Below are 17979 nucleotides of genomic sequence, written 5' to 3' on the forward strand. Positions count from 1 at the left end.
ATATAAGAGTGAACAAAACAAATATCCCCACCTTCCTGGAGTGAAGTAGTATATGGAGTATGTCAGATGGTGGTAGGTGTATGGAGACAAACAAAGCTGGCTTGGGGATAAGGAGGGCCAGGAGGAAGGGGTGTATTGTAGTTTGGAGTGGCAAAGCAAGACCTTCAAGGTGACATTGGATCAGGGGAAGGAAATGAAGGGTCAAGCCAGGTGGGTAGCTGGGGGATGAGCATTTTAGCTATAAGTCATATCTGGTGCAAAGACTCTGAGACATGGCCATCCTAATGCGAGACCAGAGCGGAAAGGGGAATCATGAGGGGTAGGAGATGGAATATAGGATAGCAGGTCATAGAGATAAGAGGGAGAAAAACTGCGTAGGTCATTCTGCAGAATTTGACTTTAACTCTGAGTCAATTGAGAACCATTGGAGGATTTGAACAGCAGAGTAACGTGACCTTACTTTTATAAGGCCACTCTGGCTGCTGGGGTGAGAATGGGGGGTGAGAATAGGAGCAGGGACATCAGTTAGGAGGCTATGGCAACACTTTTTAAAATAATTGCAGCACTTCAGATAAGAGTTGAAGGCAGCCTGGATCAGGATGGTACTGGGGGAGGAAGTGAGAAATGGTCATACTTTCTATCTATTCGGACGTAGAGCAAACAGGACTTATTGATAGACTGGATCTGGGTAGACAGAAAGAAAGGAGTTAAGGATGACCATAAGTTTTTGACCCAAGCAACAGAAAAAATGAAATGTCTATTTAGTGAAATGGGGATGACAAGGATTTCCCCACCCTCATGACATCCTTTAACAAGCTTCGCAAACTTCCAAGAAGAGTAATGGTACGTAAAGTTTCTGAAATTGGAAGATTTTTGTAGGAGAAACAGGTTAGGGTTGGAAGAAGGAGATCAGAAGCCTAGTTTCAGGCGAGTAAAATTTGGGTTGTCTCAAAATAGATCATGGACCTAACTAAATGTAAGAGCTAAAAACAGAAAACTTCCAGAAGAAAAATATAGGAGAAAATGTTCATGATGTTGGGTTGGGCAAAGAATTTTTAGATACAATCCATAATAGAAGAAAAGTGATAAATTTGACTCCACCAAGATTAAAAACTTTTGTACTTCAAAAGATATCATTAAGAAACTAAAAAGATTAGACATTTACTTGGAGAAAATATTTGCAAATTATATACCTGATAAAGTACTTGTATCCAGAATATATAAGGAACTCTTACAATTCCACAGTAAGACAAAAAATCCAATTAATAATGCATAAAAATTTAAAGAGACATTTTACTAAGATGATGTACAAAAGGCTAATAAGCATATGAAAAAATACTCCATATCATTAATCACTAGGGAAATACAAGTTAAAAGCACAACGAAATACCACTGTATACACATTATAAAGGCTAAAATTGAAGACAGATAATATCAATTGTTGGCAAGGAAGTGAGAAACTGGAACTCTCACAAACTGTTGGTGGGAAAGTAAAATGATACAGCCAGTTTGTAAAACAGATTAGCACTTTCTTATAAAGTTAAATATACATTTATCATATGACCCAGTTCATAGAAGCATTATTTATAATAGCCCCAAACTGGAAATAATCCAAATATTCTTCAACAGGTGAATGAATAAATAAAATGTGGTATACCCATATGATGGAATATAATTCAGCAGTAAAAAGGAAGAAAATGTGGATATATGCTACAATGCTTATAAATCTCAAAAACATGCTAAGTGAAAGAAGTCAGACACAAAACCCTACATATTGTATGATTCTATTCACATGAAATGTCTAGAAAAGGCCTATTTATAGGAATATAAAACAAATCAGTGTTTGTCTAGGGCTGGGGGTGGGAGTGGCTGCAAACAGGCATAAAGGAACTTTTTGGGGTGATGAAAATGTTCTAAAACTGGATGGTGGTGATGGTTGCACAGGTCTACAAATTTACTAAAAATCGTTGAATCGTATACTTATAATGGGTGAATTTTATGATGTGCAAATTATACTTCAATAAATCTATTAAAAATGTGAGCTGTCTTATGTGATATGCAAAAGTGGGTGTTAAGTTGGTAGTTACACATTTAGTCTGAAAGAAGCCCAGACTCGGGATAAAAGTTGGGGACTGCTCAGTTATACATACGATAGCTATATGATAGAATTTAAAGTCTTGAGATGACTGAGAGAATGAGTGTTGACAAAGAAAAGGGGGCTGAGCACTGAGCTTGGGGGCTCCAAGATTTAGAGGCTGGGTGTAAGAACTAGCAAGGAGATGGAGAGGTCCAGCCAGCGAGGGAGAAGGAAAACCAGGAGCGTGGTGTCCGGGGCGCCATGTACAGAAGATGAGGGAGCGTGAGCTGCAGGGAACGCGACTGAAAGTCAAGGACAGTAAAGATGAAGGACTGACTATAGAATTTAGCAAATGTGCGGTTCGTGGGGACCTCAACAAGGACAATTTTGACAGGGATGGGGATGTGAGTTAGAGGAGTAGGTTCAAGATTGGAGCCAGGATGGGAACAGATGACTCTGGAGGAATTTTGCTACAAAGGAGTTTTGGGGAAAATGTCTTTCCTTATAACTAATGATAATGATGGGTTTGTTTTCTATTCTTTGTATTCTTTCATGAGATGGTCAGTCAGGTGGGGCTGCAAGAGGAGACAGAGGAGAGGCTCAGGAAACAAAGCTGATTATAAACTCTCAGGTTCTGGAGCCAGGGGGCAGGACATGCCATGCAGGGCACATGCAAAGACACCAAGGTGGTCAGGAGCAGAAGACAGGAGGGGCTGAGAGCTCAGGTCACGGCCTTTCTTGGGATTTCTGAGGGAAAGACAAGGCAGGGCAGGGTAAGCAGTTTAGGACTGGCTGGTTTGAGTAGTTCTGGGGGGCTCTAAGCTATAGGGGTGGTCCCTAGTTGCCTGGTACCTGGCCCTGGAATGATCCAGGCAGAGGAATCTTGCTTCCTGGGGTTGTACTGACGCCAAAAGCTCAGGTTCTCTGCACTGGTACCAGAACGAATCTGAGAGACAGAGTTCTGGGTGAAGTAGAAGAAGATAGCTTTATTGCTTTGCCAGGCAAAGGGGGCCACAGCAGGCTCCCGCCTCAAAAAACTATGTGTCCCAAACCCGGAGGATTTGATGAGAAGTTTTATAGCAATAGCTCAGGGGGGAGGTTGCTGACAAGATTAGGATGTGTGAAGGGCTTGCACTCCCTGCATCTCATCTCAGGTGCTGGGTCTCCTAATCTTGAGCATTTTTGGTCCCTTTAGTCTGGCCTCAGGTGGTTTCTTGGCTGCTCTTCCCTTGACTAGCAACAGTTCGAATCCACGTTTTGGAACTCCAGGAAGGCCATGGAGGCTGGAGTCTTGCCTACAAGAAACGGGGGACAAAAAAGGCCTCCATGCCCGGGCGTCCCACGGGACCTCCGCTCAGTTTCAGTACTGGCCAGACAGAGGAGGTAGGGCTCTGGATTGGTTATTTTGCATTAAAGTCATGCTCCAGTCCTGACTCTTTGCTGTCTTTAACAATTGGCTACTGTCTCCCCAACCAGAAAGGTTTTTGTTTTTGTTTTGTTTATTTGGGTGCTTTTTTTTTTAAGATGTCAAAAATCATAGTATCCAGAAAAAAATTGTATTGAATACAGCATACAATTTATTTTTACTTAGATAAATATTTTACTTGGTACTGTAATTTAGTCCCCCCAGTACCGCGTGAGGTAGTAAACCCCAGTGTTGGTGAACTTTTGATACTTCCTACATTCCCCAGTGTGCACCCTCTGACTAGAATGTTCTTTCCTGCTGGGCTCCAAGGTAACTCCCAAGACCAGCTCCTTTGGGCCATTCTCCTCTTGTCTTATACTGAACTTTATAACATTTGTTTCCTGGGTCAGTCTCTCCAGGTCTTGGTGACTTTTAAAAAGTATGCCTAAAATAAGTGATCTATTTCCTTTCATTTGCATCAAATTTCACTGGATTCTGAACTTTATTTTCAACCAATACTGAGAAATTGGCTCTGAAATGATGCTTTAATCAGAGAAACTAACAGGAATGAATGGAAAACAGATGTCAGTAATGAAGAAACTTATGTTCATAAGAAACTGCTTAGCATTCAATAGTTCCTCCCTTAAGAGACGGTGCAAGTTGGAATCCTGGGGGAAATGTGTGCACTTTTTTCCTAGATGTTTATTTGATTGGGAGCTATGTTCCTATTCGGTGAAATGCTTTCTGTATTTGGAAAGTCATGACTATGTATATGTTTGAATAGCAGATTAGAAGCCAAAGCTTTCAGTGCATGGATTTACACTGCTGTTCATCAGGGAGGTGGCCCCCCTGGGCGTGTGCCTGGTGCAGTGCGGGAGGCCATGTCTTCAAGGGTGCTGGTATCTGAGCATCTGACTACAGTCTGGACTTGACAACACCTGGAGCCCCGCAGGAATGCTATAGGATAGAGAGGGTCATGGGTTCAAGGGCAGAAGCTGGGGTGGTAGCACTGAGCAACAAGCCAAACCCATGAGAGGTATGGGGAATGAACCATCAAGAGGGAGTCAAAGATTTGGATCCAGGTGAGCAGACTTGGTTGGAAGGATGTGGTGGGTGTGGTATGGGGGTAGTAAGTGAGCAGACGGAAACCAGAGCATGGCTGTGAGTAAAATACAGAGAGCACTGTACCTTCCCTGGGCAACTGTAAACCATTCTCTTTAAAGACCAATCAGAGTTAAGATTTGCCGGTGTAGAATGATGTTGTAGTGCAGCAATTAAGAACACAGGTTCACTTAGTATGATAATCTGAGGGAACTATATTCAATATCCTGGATTACCAAACCATAGTGGAAAAGAATATATATATATATGACAAACACTTTGCTGTATAGCAGAAATTAACACAACATTGTAAATCAACTGTACTTCAATGAAATAAATTTAAAAAAAAGAAAAAAAAAGAACACAGGTTCCTGAGGTCTGTAGACTGGAGTTTGAGTTCTGGCTCCACCACCTCTAGCTGTTGGTTCTCTCTAAACCTTAGTTTCCTAAATTATAAAACAATGCCTGATGACAGGACTGTTCTGAGTAATGTAATGTATGTAAAGACCTCAGCATGGTGCCAGCCATATCATAACACTCAAAAGAGGTAATCGTTTTTGTTATTTAGCATCAAGTTCTTCTTCCAGCTGGAGAAGGCGACTAGGTCTGTGCCAGACCCTATGTGCGGTGCTTTCTGTGTATCATCTGATTTCACTGTCATAACAGCTGCACGAAGCCAAGGCGTTTATGATCCTCGTTTTTATCAATATAAACGAGGCTCCTGTGGCTGAGGGAGACTGGGCTGCTGCTCAAGGTCCCACGACTGAAAGTAGTAACGAGTAGTAGTGAGTCTGATTTCAGTTTCTATGGGTTTCAAGGAATGTTTGCTGACTTGAAATGTTGTTTATTTCTCTTAATCTTGGGCAATGTACTGGGATATGAGTAAGAAAGAGAATGAGGAATCTTGATGGAAATCTTATCAGAAAGCTTGCTGTGTGCCTCAGAACATGGTATTAAGCTCTCAGAGTTCAAGGTTGGCAGATTTATCATCTGGTGTTCTCCCTTCCTTCCTTCCTTCCTTCCTTCCTTCCTTCCTTCCTTCCTTCCTTCCTTCCTTCCTTCCATCCTTCCTTCCTTCCTTCCTCTCTCCCTCCCTTTCTTCCTTCCTTTTCTCTCTCTCTCTCTCTCTTTCTGGGGGAGAGGAGGATACCTCAGGTAAACCAATAAGTGCTTAGAGAAGAAAAATACAATGAAATCATATGAGCTTAAAAAGTTCCACAGCTTTCTTAGCATAAACTTTCTTGCTTGGGATAGGGAAACCACCGAATCTGAGGTTTTGCCTAGAAAAATGTAGGTAAGTAGCATTTATAAAATGGTCATGAGAGACAGCCTCTTGAACCATTTATTAGTCTTAGCCCAAGTTGGGGGTGTGGGAGGTGCCAGGATGGTTCCACATAAGAAAATCAATCAATGTGATATACCTCATTAACAGAACAAAGGACAAACACCACATGATCATCTCAATTGATACAGAAAAAGCATTTGACAAAATTCAACATTCTTTTATGATAAAAAACATTTGACAAACTAGGAATAGATGGAAATTACTTCAACATGGTAAAGGCCATATACGAAAAGCCCACAACTTACATTATACTCAGTGGTGAAAAACTGAAAGCATCTCCTCTAAGATCAGGAACAAGGCAGGGATGCCCCCTCCTCCCCCAACTTTACTTCTATTCAACGTAGTACTGGAAATCCAAGCCAGAGCAATTAAGCAAGTGCTATAGACAGAATGTTTGTGTCCTCCCCGAATTCATATGTTGAAGTGTATGCCCCAGTGTGATGTTATTTGGAGATGGGGCCTTTGGGAGGTGATTAGGTCATAAGGGTGGAACTTTCATGAATGGGACTAGTTCCCTTATGAAAAAGACCCCAGAGAGCTTCTACTCTGCCCCTTCTACCATGTGAGAACACAGCAAGAAGACAGCCATTTATGAACCAAAAAGCAGGCCCTCCTTACCAGACACCAGATTTGCTGGTGCCTTTATCTTCGACTTCTCAGGCTCCAGAACTATGAGAAACAAATTTCTGCTGCTTATAAGCCACCCAGTCTATAGTGTTTTATATTAACAGAGCAAACAGACTAAGACAGTAAGAAAAAGTTACAAAAGGCATCCAGGTTGGGAAGGAAGAAGTAAAATTATCTCTGTTTGCAGAAGACATGGTCTTATATAGAGAAAACCTTAAAGAGTCCCCTCCCACACACAAAAAATGTTGAAACTAATAAGCAAATTCAGCAAAGTTGCAGCACAGAAAATCAATATGTAAAATCAGTTGTGTTTCTATACACTAACAGTGAAACATCTGAAAAGGAAGCTAAGAAAACAATTCCATTTACAATAGCATGAAAAGAGTAAAACACTTAAGAATTAACTTAACCAAAGAGGCAAAAGACTTGTATGCTGTAAACTATAAAAAACTGTTGAAAAAATTTAAAGAAGACACAAACAAATGGAAAGTCACCCCATGTTCATAGATTGGAAAACTTAATATTGTTAAAATGTCAATACTACCCAAGGCAATCAGCAGATTTAATGCAATCCCTATCACAATCTCAATGGCATTTTTCTTATGAAAAGAAAAGTTCATCCTAAAACGCACATAGAATATTAAGGTTCCCTGAAATAGCCAAACCAGTTTTGAAAAACAACAAAATTGGAGGCTCAGGCGTCCTGATTTCAAAACATATTATAAAGCTACATCCATTAAAACAGTGTGGTACTGGCATAAAGACAGACATATAGACCAATGGGATAGAATAGAGAACCCAGAAGTAAAACCATGTGTATGTGGTCAAATAATCTTCAACAAGGATGCCAAGACCACTCAATGGGAAAAATACAGTATCTTCAACAAATGGTGTTGAGAAACTGGCTATCCACATGCAAAAGAATGAAGTTGACCCTTACCTTACACAATAAACTCAGAAAGGATTAAAGACCTAAATGTGAGACCTAAAATTATAAAACTCCTAGAAGAAAACACAGAGGAAATCTTCATGACATTGAGTTTGTTAATGACTTCTTGGATGTGACACCAAAAGCACAGGCAACAAAGGCAAACACAGACAAATGGGACCACCTCAAACTTAAAAACTTCTTTGCACCAAAGGACACAATCAATAGAATACAAAGACCAACTGTGGAATGGGAGAAAATATTTGCAATTCCCTTCAGATCTAATTTCCTTCTTCTTCCTCTTGCTCACTGTCTGTCAACCACTCTGGCATCCTTGTTGTTCCTTAAACACACCAAGCACACTCTTGCTTTAAGGCCACTTTCCTCAGGGGTCTCACATTTCCTTCAGGCCTCTGCACAAACACCTTCTCACTGGAGAGGGCTTCCCCCGATAACCTTTCATAAAACAGCAACCCTTCCTCTCACCTCCACTGTAGTCCCGTCCAGCCAATTCTTTATGTTTCTCTGTAGCACTTCTCACCACTGGCCATACTGTATATTTATCATATTTTTTTTGATTTGCTTTCTCTTTTTCCCTCTAAACCCCCAGCTGGAATGTAAACTCTGTGGGGGTATTAAGGCCTTTTATTCTTGTCCCTACTTTGCAGATAAAGAAACTGAAGTTTAAGGAGGTGGGGAAACTTGCCCAAGCAAGTAAGAAAGTAACAGGTATAGACTGGTACACACACTTGTCTGGCGCCAAAGACTGAGGCCTTAACAGATACAACTGTATTGCTTTTCTGTCTCAAGCTTAATAAAGAGATGGATGGAGAGCTTTCTGAGTGGGCACCAAAGCCTGGGAATGCCCAGGTGGCCAAAAGGCATTCAGAGGCCAGTAGCAGTCAACCAGGGTGGAGGCATATTGGAGAAGAGTGGGAGTAGAATTGGAAAGGGCCAGATCACATAGGGTCTCAGAACTCAGAACAAATAAGAGTGTGGATTTTATGTGATGCTCATTACAGATTTCTGAGTATAGTTTTAAAGAAAGATGAATGTGGTGGTTTAAATATATGCTCATAAATTTCTTTGACACACCTCTCTTTAAAGGTGGAGCCAAATTTCCCTCCCCCTGAAGATGGGCTGGACTTAGTTTCCTGCTAAATGGGTGGGTGATTTCCCAGGCGAGGTCCTATAAGACACGGCTGCTCCTGGACGCACTATTTTCTGCACACATTCGGGTGTTTTGGAGCGCTCTGTTTGGAGTCTTCTCCTGCCAGCACTCTACCACGGAGACACCTGCACATCCTCTATTGCTTCTGCTGTGTGCCTTGCCCTTCCTGTCTCAGGTCGAGATTCCTCGTGTTGCTCATTCCTTGCACTCTCGCTCTAACATGTGTTGACATGCTGAATGAGACCTATTCTGCCCTCTCGACCACATGGCTGACTTTCTGCTGGTCTTGACCTCTCGTTTCTGACTGATGCTTGTCTACCCAGGCTTCTAATCCATCAGGTGCCCCCACCTCACTCCCAGGGATTTTCTCTACATCTTGGCCCACCAGTGCTGCCAAATCAGCAACAGCCTCCAGCTCTGCCCGGAGCAGCCCAGAGACCGGCTGGTCATGACCTTGCTCAGGCAGGCACATCTTAGCCTTGTACTGTTCTTTCCTTCTTCAAATCATACATTGTGTTTTTAATTTTTTCCTTTTGGACTAATGCATAGATTGTCTATTATCTCACTCTAACACACCTTAGTTACTGTGTATTTATCTATTTAAAATACTAGTGCATACTATTTAAATATTTAAAACTGTGCACACTATTTAAAATATTTCCACATCCTTTTCTTGATTTGATCCTTACAATCACCCCCATGGTGACAGTGAAGAGTATTTCCTCCATGTTAGGAAGAAGGAAAGAGTTCACTTTTCATTATGCTACAGAGCCTTTATTACTGGCCATGCTCTCTGACATTTTGTTTTCTCTTGATTTTAAAACAACTACTTAAATATTCAATAGTTGTGCTATGGACGGAATTGTGTCCCCACAAAATTCATATGTTGAAGCCCTAACCCTCAATGTGACTATATTTGGAGACAGGGCCTCTAAGGAGGTAATGAAGGTTAAACGAGGTTATATGGTGGGGCCCTAATATAATAGTATTAGCATCCTTATAGGAAGAGACACCAAAGTGAGCACACAGGGAGATGCCAGCTGCCTACAAGCCAGGAAGAGAGGACTCACTGGAAACTGACCACACGGGCACCCTGATCTTAGACTTCCAGCCTCCAGAATTGTGAGAAAATAACTGTCTGTTGTTGGAGCCACCCAGTCTAGGGTATATTTTGTTACGGCAGCCTGAGCACACTAAGACAAACTGTGATCTTCAATAATGAATAATCTTACCCATTTAGAAAATGAAGCAACTATATGGGATGAAGTTATATATGGGATAAAGTTTGGTTCTACTTTACTAACTGGTAACAGTTTTACTGTGTCATTGCTCTTGGATTGGAACCACATTTTTCTTAGGGTTGGACTTAAGATGAACTTGCTTCCAAAGCTCTCTAATTTCCAATAGTTCCCCAGCTCAGCTGCAGAAAAATAGAGTAACAATTATGTAATAATTATGTAACAATTGCCTTCTTCTCTGGTCTAATCCACTGTTCAAGAAAAGCAACAAGTGAGGGGTAGTAATTTTCCCTACAATGAGCAGAGAATGAATGATGGTCACTGTGATGGAGAAAAGTAATGCTGTAAAATACAGGCCACAGTTCCTGAAGGGGGAAGGGAGTGTGTGTGTGTGTGTGTGTGTGTGTGTGTGTGTGTGTGTGTGTGTGTGTTGGGGGGCAGGGTGAGGGATGGATAAGAGAAGGGGTCCTCGAGGGGCAGGATCTCCGAGAGCCTCAGAAACATCCTCAGGTTTTCCAACATCTGATTCTAGTACTATTTCATTGACAAATATGCCTTCCTATTTCACCCACCCTTGAATGTCTACCTATTTGATTATTTGCACCATTTCTATTTCAATGAATGCTTCAAAATTCTGTGGTTATGTAAATATGTCCTGGGGTTGTGTCCTGTCTCCCAGACAGAAGTGAACTTAGAAATTGCCTAGAATTGGGGCTCTGGAGGGTGGTGGATGCGTACAAAAAATAATACCCATGCAAAATCCCCACGATGCTCTGTGCTGATCCCAGGAGGCAATTAACACTGGTTGACAGAACTTACTCCGTGGGCCTCGTCGGCTCATCATGCCCAGGAGGCGAGTGTCAGAACCTTCCTGCGCGGGCTCCTGCTGGTCGTCTGGATGGGATTTTTCAGACACCATTTCCTTGGGGCCGGCAGCCGACAGCTGTGGGCAGATGGTCAGAGGTTGTGAATCTCAGGGCTTCGGTTGACTCAGATGCTATCTCAGGATGAGGTGGGTCACTTAGCAAGGGGACAGCCCTTAATCCTCTTCAGATCTAGATAACTGTGGTCTGTGTCACCTGAGTCACTGTGGTCATGGTCACCTATCCCCACAGGAGGCAGTGCTGATCCTGATTTTCTCTAAGAGGTTTCTTGGGGAGATGACCCAGGTGGCGCACTGACTCCCCTGGTGGCGCAGTGGTTAGGAGTCTGCCTGCCAGTGCAGGGGACACAGGTTCGTGCCCTGGTCTGGGAAGATCCCATGTGCCACGGAGCAACTAAGCCCGTGCACCACAACTACTGAGCCCGCGTGCCACAACTACTGAACCCTGCGCGCCTAGAACCCATGCTCCACAACAAGAGAGGCCACTGCAATGAGAAGCCCGTGCACTGCAATGAGGAGTGGCCCCCGCTCGCCACAACTAGAGAAAGCCCGTGAGCAGCAGCGAAGACCCAATGCAGCCAAAAAATAAAATAAAGAAATGAATTTTAAAAGAAATTAAAAAAAAATGAATATTTTCACTTTTTCTAGGTTTAATGTGTAGAGCTCTGTAGAAATTTGGAGGAAAAGGGAAACAGGAAAATCACAACCAAACTATTTGATCCCAGCTCCAACTCATTTGGAAACAGCTGTCAAAGTGTCCCTGGTTAATCCAGGGCAAAGAACAGCCTCTGGTTCCTTCCCCAGACTCTCAGAGGAGGGCAGACTGGTGAGGAGAAGGGGCAGTGGAGGCCCCAGGTGAGTGATGGCCTTTGGGCCAGACAAAGGCTTGCCTCCAAACTCAGATTTACTGTGGGACTCGAGCAAGTTATCGAACTTCCTAACTTCCTTCCTCATCCGTAAAAGAAGGGAAATAAAAACAGCCCATTCACTGAGATGCAGCTATGTATAGGCACTTTGTAAAGCACAGACATTCTGACTTAAATAAATGGCCCGGAGTGGACCTGAGGCATTTGACTTACAAAAAAAAATCCCCAAATGATTCTGAAGTGCCGCTGGGGTTAAGAAACACTATCCAGATTTCTCACAAAGCTCCAAAGACTGCACGTTCGTTGTCTGATCAGGGCTCTCTGTGTAGTTCAAGGAATGAGATGATGTCTCAGGAAAGTGCCACACCTAGGACACAGAAAGTGCCTTCTCCTTTCCATCCCTGCTCCTTTCTCCCGTTTAGTCCAAGCTCCACGTCCCTAGCCCCGGTCACCATTGCTTACTGTGCCTGTGGCCTGGGAGCTAAGGACTTGAGCTCTTTCCATTTGTACTGGCTCATCTGACGCCTCGTTGGGCCCCGTGGCCCCGGCTGCAGAGCCCCCCGCTGACCCTGCAGGAAGGGGTTAAAGTCCCTGAGTGGCCAGAGGGCGCAGCCACAAGGCCAGGTAGCACCTCCAGCCGCCCTGGGCCCTCCCCTGGGCCACTCCATCCCAGCCACAGAGAAGGAGTTTCCTTGGCCCAGCTTGTCCCAGCGGGATTGTGCTGGGCGAGGGGAGAGCTGAAAAGGGGTTTCTCCCCTGACTTCGGCTCTCCTGGTTCCCTCCCCGCCGTCCCGGCCCCCCCGGCCCCCCCTACCCCGGCTCCCCCCTCCAGGGGACCCCATCACGTGGCTGCCGGCTCAAAATGGCGCTCCTTCCCCCTCCCTCCCCTGCTGGCATCTGGATTATTCCAAGCAAATCGCCTCTCCGCAAAATCTTCCCGGCCTCCTTTCCAAGGGCGTCTATTTACCTGGAGAAGGTGGACCTTGTATAGCGATGCTCACGGCCAAGGAGGGCAACTTCTGCCTAGGGCAGAGCCGGGGGAGGGACCGCCAGCAGGCCCGGGAGATGGGGGTTGGCCTCGGTTTAGACTGAGGCAGAATTTGGGCTTGGAGCTGGGAAAGTGGAAGTTTCCTGAGATTTGTAATCCTGCACTGCCATCTACCGCTGGTCTTAGTTTATGGCCTTTGATGACAGCACTAAAGGGGCTCATTTCAGCATTTCTAAGCTTCTCTCTCAGGAGATGGGAAAAACCTTGGAGGAAACATGCTCCAAATACTGCCCATGGCTTCATGGTGAGGGTCATCCGTGAGGCCCCACATAGGGTCCTTCACCTGGACCATCCACCGGCATGCCTGCCTCTCCCAGAGAAGGCCAAGTGCTTGTACCCACAGGAGGCTGTATGGCCTCTCGGGGTGCAGTGAGCTGTTAACTGACAGCCCAGTAGACAGACAAGTGCTTCTGTCGCTCCCTACCTGCTTCTTTCCTTTTTGTCTTGGAACCTTCGCGGTCTTCTTCTGTCTTGCCTCATCTGCATCCTCACTGTCTTCAATGAACTCCTTTGTTAAGATGCAAATGGAAGAGTTATCTCTTAGTGTGTGTGTGTAAATTGGGAAAAAATGATAAGTGAGGAAGAGGGGTGGGATTTTTAGGTGTTAAAATGGCTGTCTTGTCCTGGAGCCTCCACCCACTAAAGTTGAGTGTGAGCGAAGGGACAGTGCACAGACATCATCCTCTACTCTTCTCAGAAATTGTATCCAAATGGAAAGATGGTCAATGAGATGGTGTTGGAGCTTCCATTGACCCAGGTGCTCATTCATGCCTAGGGCATTTATTGACTGCATACTGTGTTCCAGGCCTCGGGCGCACAGAGGTACCGGAGGTGACTTCCCTCAAAAGTCATAATCTAATGAAGGCCACGAACAAGTGAATCTGCCAGGACTGATGTACTGACCTGGATGGAGGCCTCTGGCCCAGGATGATATCAGAATCACACTATGCGTTTCCAGGGTTGGGCTTCTCTGCTCCCCAGCCTTACCATCAGGTAAAGAATAATGAGGATACGTGTTAAATCACCGTGGAAGTTTGTATTCAATGCAAGTTTTTTCAGGTCTTTTTGAAAAGGGAGAAATCCTTTTTGTGTTTTGTTTTAAATTTTTCTTGGAGTATAGTTGATTTACAATGTTTTGTTAGTTTCAGGTGTACAGAAAGTGAATCAGTTATACATATATCTACTCTTTTTTTAGATTCTTTTCCCATATGGCTCATTACAGAGTATTGAGTAGAGCTCCCTGCGCTATACAGTAAGTTCTTATTAGTTATCTATTTTATATATAGTAGTGTGTGTACGTCTATCCCAATCTCCCAATTTATTCCTCTCCCCCTCCCTTATCCCCGGGTAACCATAAGTTTGTTTTCTACATCTGTAACTCTACTTCTATTTTGTAAATAAGTTCATTTGTATCCTTTTTTTAGATACCACATATAAGCAGTATCATATGATTTGTCTTTCTGTGTCTGACTTACTTCACTCAGTATGACTATCTTTAGGTCCATCCATGTTGCTGCAAATGGCATTATTTTGTTCTTTTTTATGGCTGAGTAATATTTCATTGTATATATGTACCACATCTTCTTTATTCATTCCTCTGTTGATGGACATTTAGTTTGCTTCCATGTCCTGGCTATTGTAAATAGTCCTGCAATGAACATTGGGGTGCATGTATCTTTTCAAATTAAGATTTTTTCTGGGTATATGCCTGGGAGTGGGATTGCTGGGTCATATGGTATTACTATTTTTAGTTTTTTAAGGAACCTCCATACTGTTTTCCATAGTGGCTGTACCAATTTACATCCCCACCAACAGTGTGGGAGTGTTCCTGAAAAGGGAGAAATCCTTTAACAGTGCCAACTTCGTTTCTTTTTCCATATTATGCTTTCTAAAGTTTTAGTCATAAAATGTTAGAGCTGAAGCCTCTTAAGTTTGAAGCTTTAAAGTTTTCTAGTTTGAGTTTTACAAACCAGGGCACAAGCACCTCGGGGTGTAAAAGAAGTTGCAAGATAAACCCAGAACCTCTTCTGGTGTACCAGATTTATTAGACATTTTTTTTTCTAAAATTGGGTAATTTTTGTTTTTATACTGAAACAAACTTGGAACACAAAGCATGGGTTTTAATCATATAAGATTTCAAAGAAATGTCATGCAGGTTGCTGGGCTAGGCTTCAACCACTCATCAGTGCCCTTGGCCATCTGTTTAGAGAAGACCTGAGCTTCAGCTGCAGAGGAAGGAACTGAGGTCCCAGCCAGGGAGTGGGAGTGGCTTGGGCTTTTTCTTTGTCTAAGGGACCTGATCGCTCTGACTCATCCTCTGGGTGCAAGACCCACCCTCACTCAGGCCTCCTTCTTCAGAGCCTATCAGGATTTAGATAAGATGATAATATTGAGGTGTGCAACTGTGGCTCTTAATTCAAGCCTAAATTCTTATTGGCTTAGAATGGACTTGTGAGAAATATACATCAAGCTTTTTTTTTTTTTTTGGCTTTCCAATAATGTTTTGACCCTCTGTCAATGGAAAACTCTCCAGTAGGACCTCAAATTAGACTGAATGTGAACTCCAGGAGAGCTCAGGGTTTTCTTCACTGCTCTATCCCCAGGGACCAGAGGCACAATGAATATTTGTTGTGTGAATGAATGAGCACAGGTAGATGTAGGTAAGTTGTCAGTACTTGATATTTTGCTTAAAGTTAATCTGTGTGGTTTCATCTGGGTTCCTTCAGGCTTTTTGAAGTTCCTATTGGAAATAGCATATTGTCCCCATTTCTGCCTCTATGCTCAAGTTACTGAGCCCTAGAGCCAAGAGAGAAGCGAGGATTGAGAGGAATACTTTCTCTTCTGTTCGGAGGTCTCTGGGCTCCAAACTGGAGAAAGCTTTGCTCCTCTGGTCCAGACAGTGTTTAATGATGTTTTGCACAAAATGAGTTAGAAATTGCAGGACTCCATGAGGATTTTATAAGTGGTTATAATCTGCAGTTGTTATCCTCATTTTGAATTTCTTTAGAAATCTGTGTGCTTTACTGAAAAAGAATGAATCTATGTATATGTATAAGTGAATCACTTTGCTGTATACCTGAAACTAACACAACATTGTAAATCAACTATAATCCAAAAAAAAAAAAAAAAAAAAGACATCAATGTGGTTCAGCAGAACTGGACCCTTTAGGTGGTAACTCAGAACTGCTGTCTGTTGGAATTCACGAAATGGTGACAAAGCAGCTTCAGAGCCCTCAATCCTGGAGCGCCTGAAGGGCTGCATGCACCCCTCTTCTCCTCCGTGTGCCCAAGGTAGCACATGCATGCAGTAGGCGTGCAATAAATGCTCGTTGCTGGCCTAACTTCCTCACTCACCAACACGTGTGACATGAGCATGCACACACGAAGACGCATCCCTTGGAGACATCTAAGCCATCACTCACCTCTGTAATTATTTTCACTTTTTCTTCCTTGGGCTTCATTTTAGCTGTGATGGCTCCTCCCTGACAGGCAAAGACCAAAGAAGAAGTCAGTCCCTCTGAACTCAGTGAAACGTCTTTCTTCTTACTACTGATAACGCTGAAGCTGACCTTGATGGTTAGTGAAGTGTTTGAACTGAGTAGACGTTGCATCCACAAGGAATGCATTCTTAGGCCCCACGATTGGTGGACATGAGCCCCAGAGGAGAAGGAAGGAGGCTGGACCCTCTGTCCCCACGAGCCTGTCAAAGAGCTTGGCTTTCCTGTGTAGGAGGTGGAAGCCAGGAGAAGGTTCTGCCCTTGGTGTCAGATGACCCTGGTAGGAATCCAACTCCTGAAGGACTATTTCACAGCCTCTCCTCTCCACTCAAACCTTCACTTTCCCATCCCCCTTCACTCTCTACCCTTGGCCTTTGTTCTCATTTCAAGAGCAAAGAGATAAAGCCAGAGATGGACCCTCCCCCATCCCCATCCCCCTGTCTCACCCCACTGAGTCATGTCACCGCCTCTGCTTCCACTTGCTCCTGTGGTCTGTCCCTGCTTCCATCTGGGCCAGGGTTTTCTCCTGGGCACTGCTCCCGCCCCCTCCAGGGCCTTGATCTGGACAGTTTCCCCCTTTCATTTCTTCCTGCTCTTTTGGTTCATTCCTATCCACGTACAAAGGCCCCTTCCTTAAAAAACTCTCTCTGGGCTTCACATCTCTTTCTAGCCCTTGCTCAGTTGTTCAACCCTCTAAAAGAAAAATCCGCAAACCCTCTCTTTCCAAATCAGTGTTTTGAGCCTAGCGCTCCCTGGAACTGCTCTTGCCAGCATCTCCAAGGACCCCCGCATCACCACATCTTACGATCAATCCTCAGCCCTCACCTCAGTTGCCCTGTCAGAGGCGTTTAGCAATGAAAGTGACCAGTCACTTTCTTTTTCTTGAAGTATCTTCTTCCCTTGGCTTCTCAGACACGCTCTCTCCTGGGTCTCCCCCTACCCCCTGCTTCTCCTGCTCAGATTCCTCGGCTGGTTTCTTCTCATCTTCCGAGCACCACGTGTGACAGTGCCTGGGGCTCAGCCTTGCCTCATTCCCTTGGTGAGATCGTCCTGTCTCTTGGCTTTAAATACCGTCAATCTACTGATGCTCCCCAAATTTACACCCAGGGCCCAAACGTCTCCCCAGAACTCCAGACTCAAATATCCAAGCGCTTGATGGACACCTTCCCTTGGCTTAACATGCCCCAAACGAAGCTCCTTGTCATCAACCCTGAATCTGCTTGTCCTGCAACCTTCCTTGTTGCAATACACAGAACTCTATGTTTTTCCCAGGCCAGAAACCTGGGAGTCATTCTTGAATCCTCTCTGGCTCTCACATGACACACCACATCCAATCCATCAGAAACCCTGCCGTCTTCGCCTTCACATTACATTGACAATCCCACCACCTTTAAGCAGCTCACTGTTACCACCCTGGTCCAGTACCGTTGTCTCTCAGGGCTTTTTGTAAGAGTCTCCTGACGTCTTTGCTTCCCACCGCACTTACCTACAATCCATTCTCTGTTTTGAAGCCAGAGTGAATTGTTTGACATATAAGTGAGATCATGTCCTTCCTCCGCTCAAAATTCTCCAGTGACTTCCTTCCCTTAACAGAGTTAAATCCAAAATCCTTCAATGGCCTACAAGCCCCTCCATGATCTGCCCTTGAATCTTCTTGCCTCAGGGCCTTTGCAGTTGCTCTGCCTAGAACTCTCTTTCCCAAGACATCTACCCTGTTCTCTCTCTTTTCATTTCCTTCAGGACTGCTCAGATTTCATTTTATCAGAGGGATCTTCCCTGAACACCCACAGTAC

The 17979-nt window shown here is 44.0% G+C and overlaps 1 protein-coding gene across 6 annotated transcripts in view; it reads right to left on the reverse strand.

Moving 5' to 3' along the window:
- The window catches only part of CC2D2A (coiled-coil and C2 domain containing 2A), a 275853-nt gene that overhangs the window by 124207 nt on the left and 133667 nt on the right, over window positions 1–17979 (reverse strand). For 4 of the 6 annotated variants that reach the window (XM_082461969.1, XM_082461973.1, XM_082461970.1 and 1 more), the window contains exons 5-7: window positions 16112–16171; window positions 13114–13197; window positions 10712–10835 (exon numbers count right to left, since the gene is read on the reverse strand). In XM_082461969.1, coding sequence (XP_082318095.1) covers window positions 10712–10835; window positions 13114–13197; window positions 16112–16150 — 247 coding nt within the window. In that variant the 5' untranslated portion in view covers window positions 16151–16171. Of the gene's footprint in view, window positions 1–10711; window positions 10836–12608; window positions 13088–13113; window positions 13198–16111; window positions 16172–17979 lie in introns of those variants that run through there. The other 2 variants (XM_082461972.1, XM_082461971.1) reach the window with 1 other exon arrangement.

Source organism: Balaenoptera physalus (genome assembly GCF_965194825.1).
Source record: "Balaenoptera physalus genome assembly, chromosome: 5".
In the NCBI taxonomy this organism is placed as follows: Eukaryota; Metazoa; Chordata; class Mammalia; order Artiodactyla; family Balaenopteridae; genus Balaenoptera; species Balaenoptera physalus.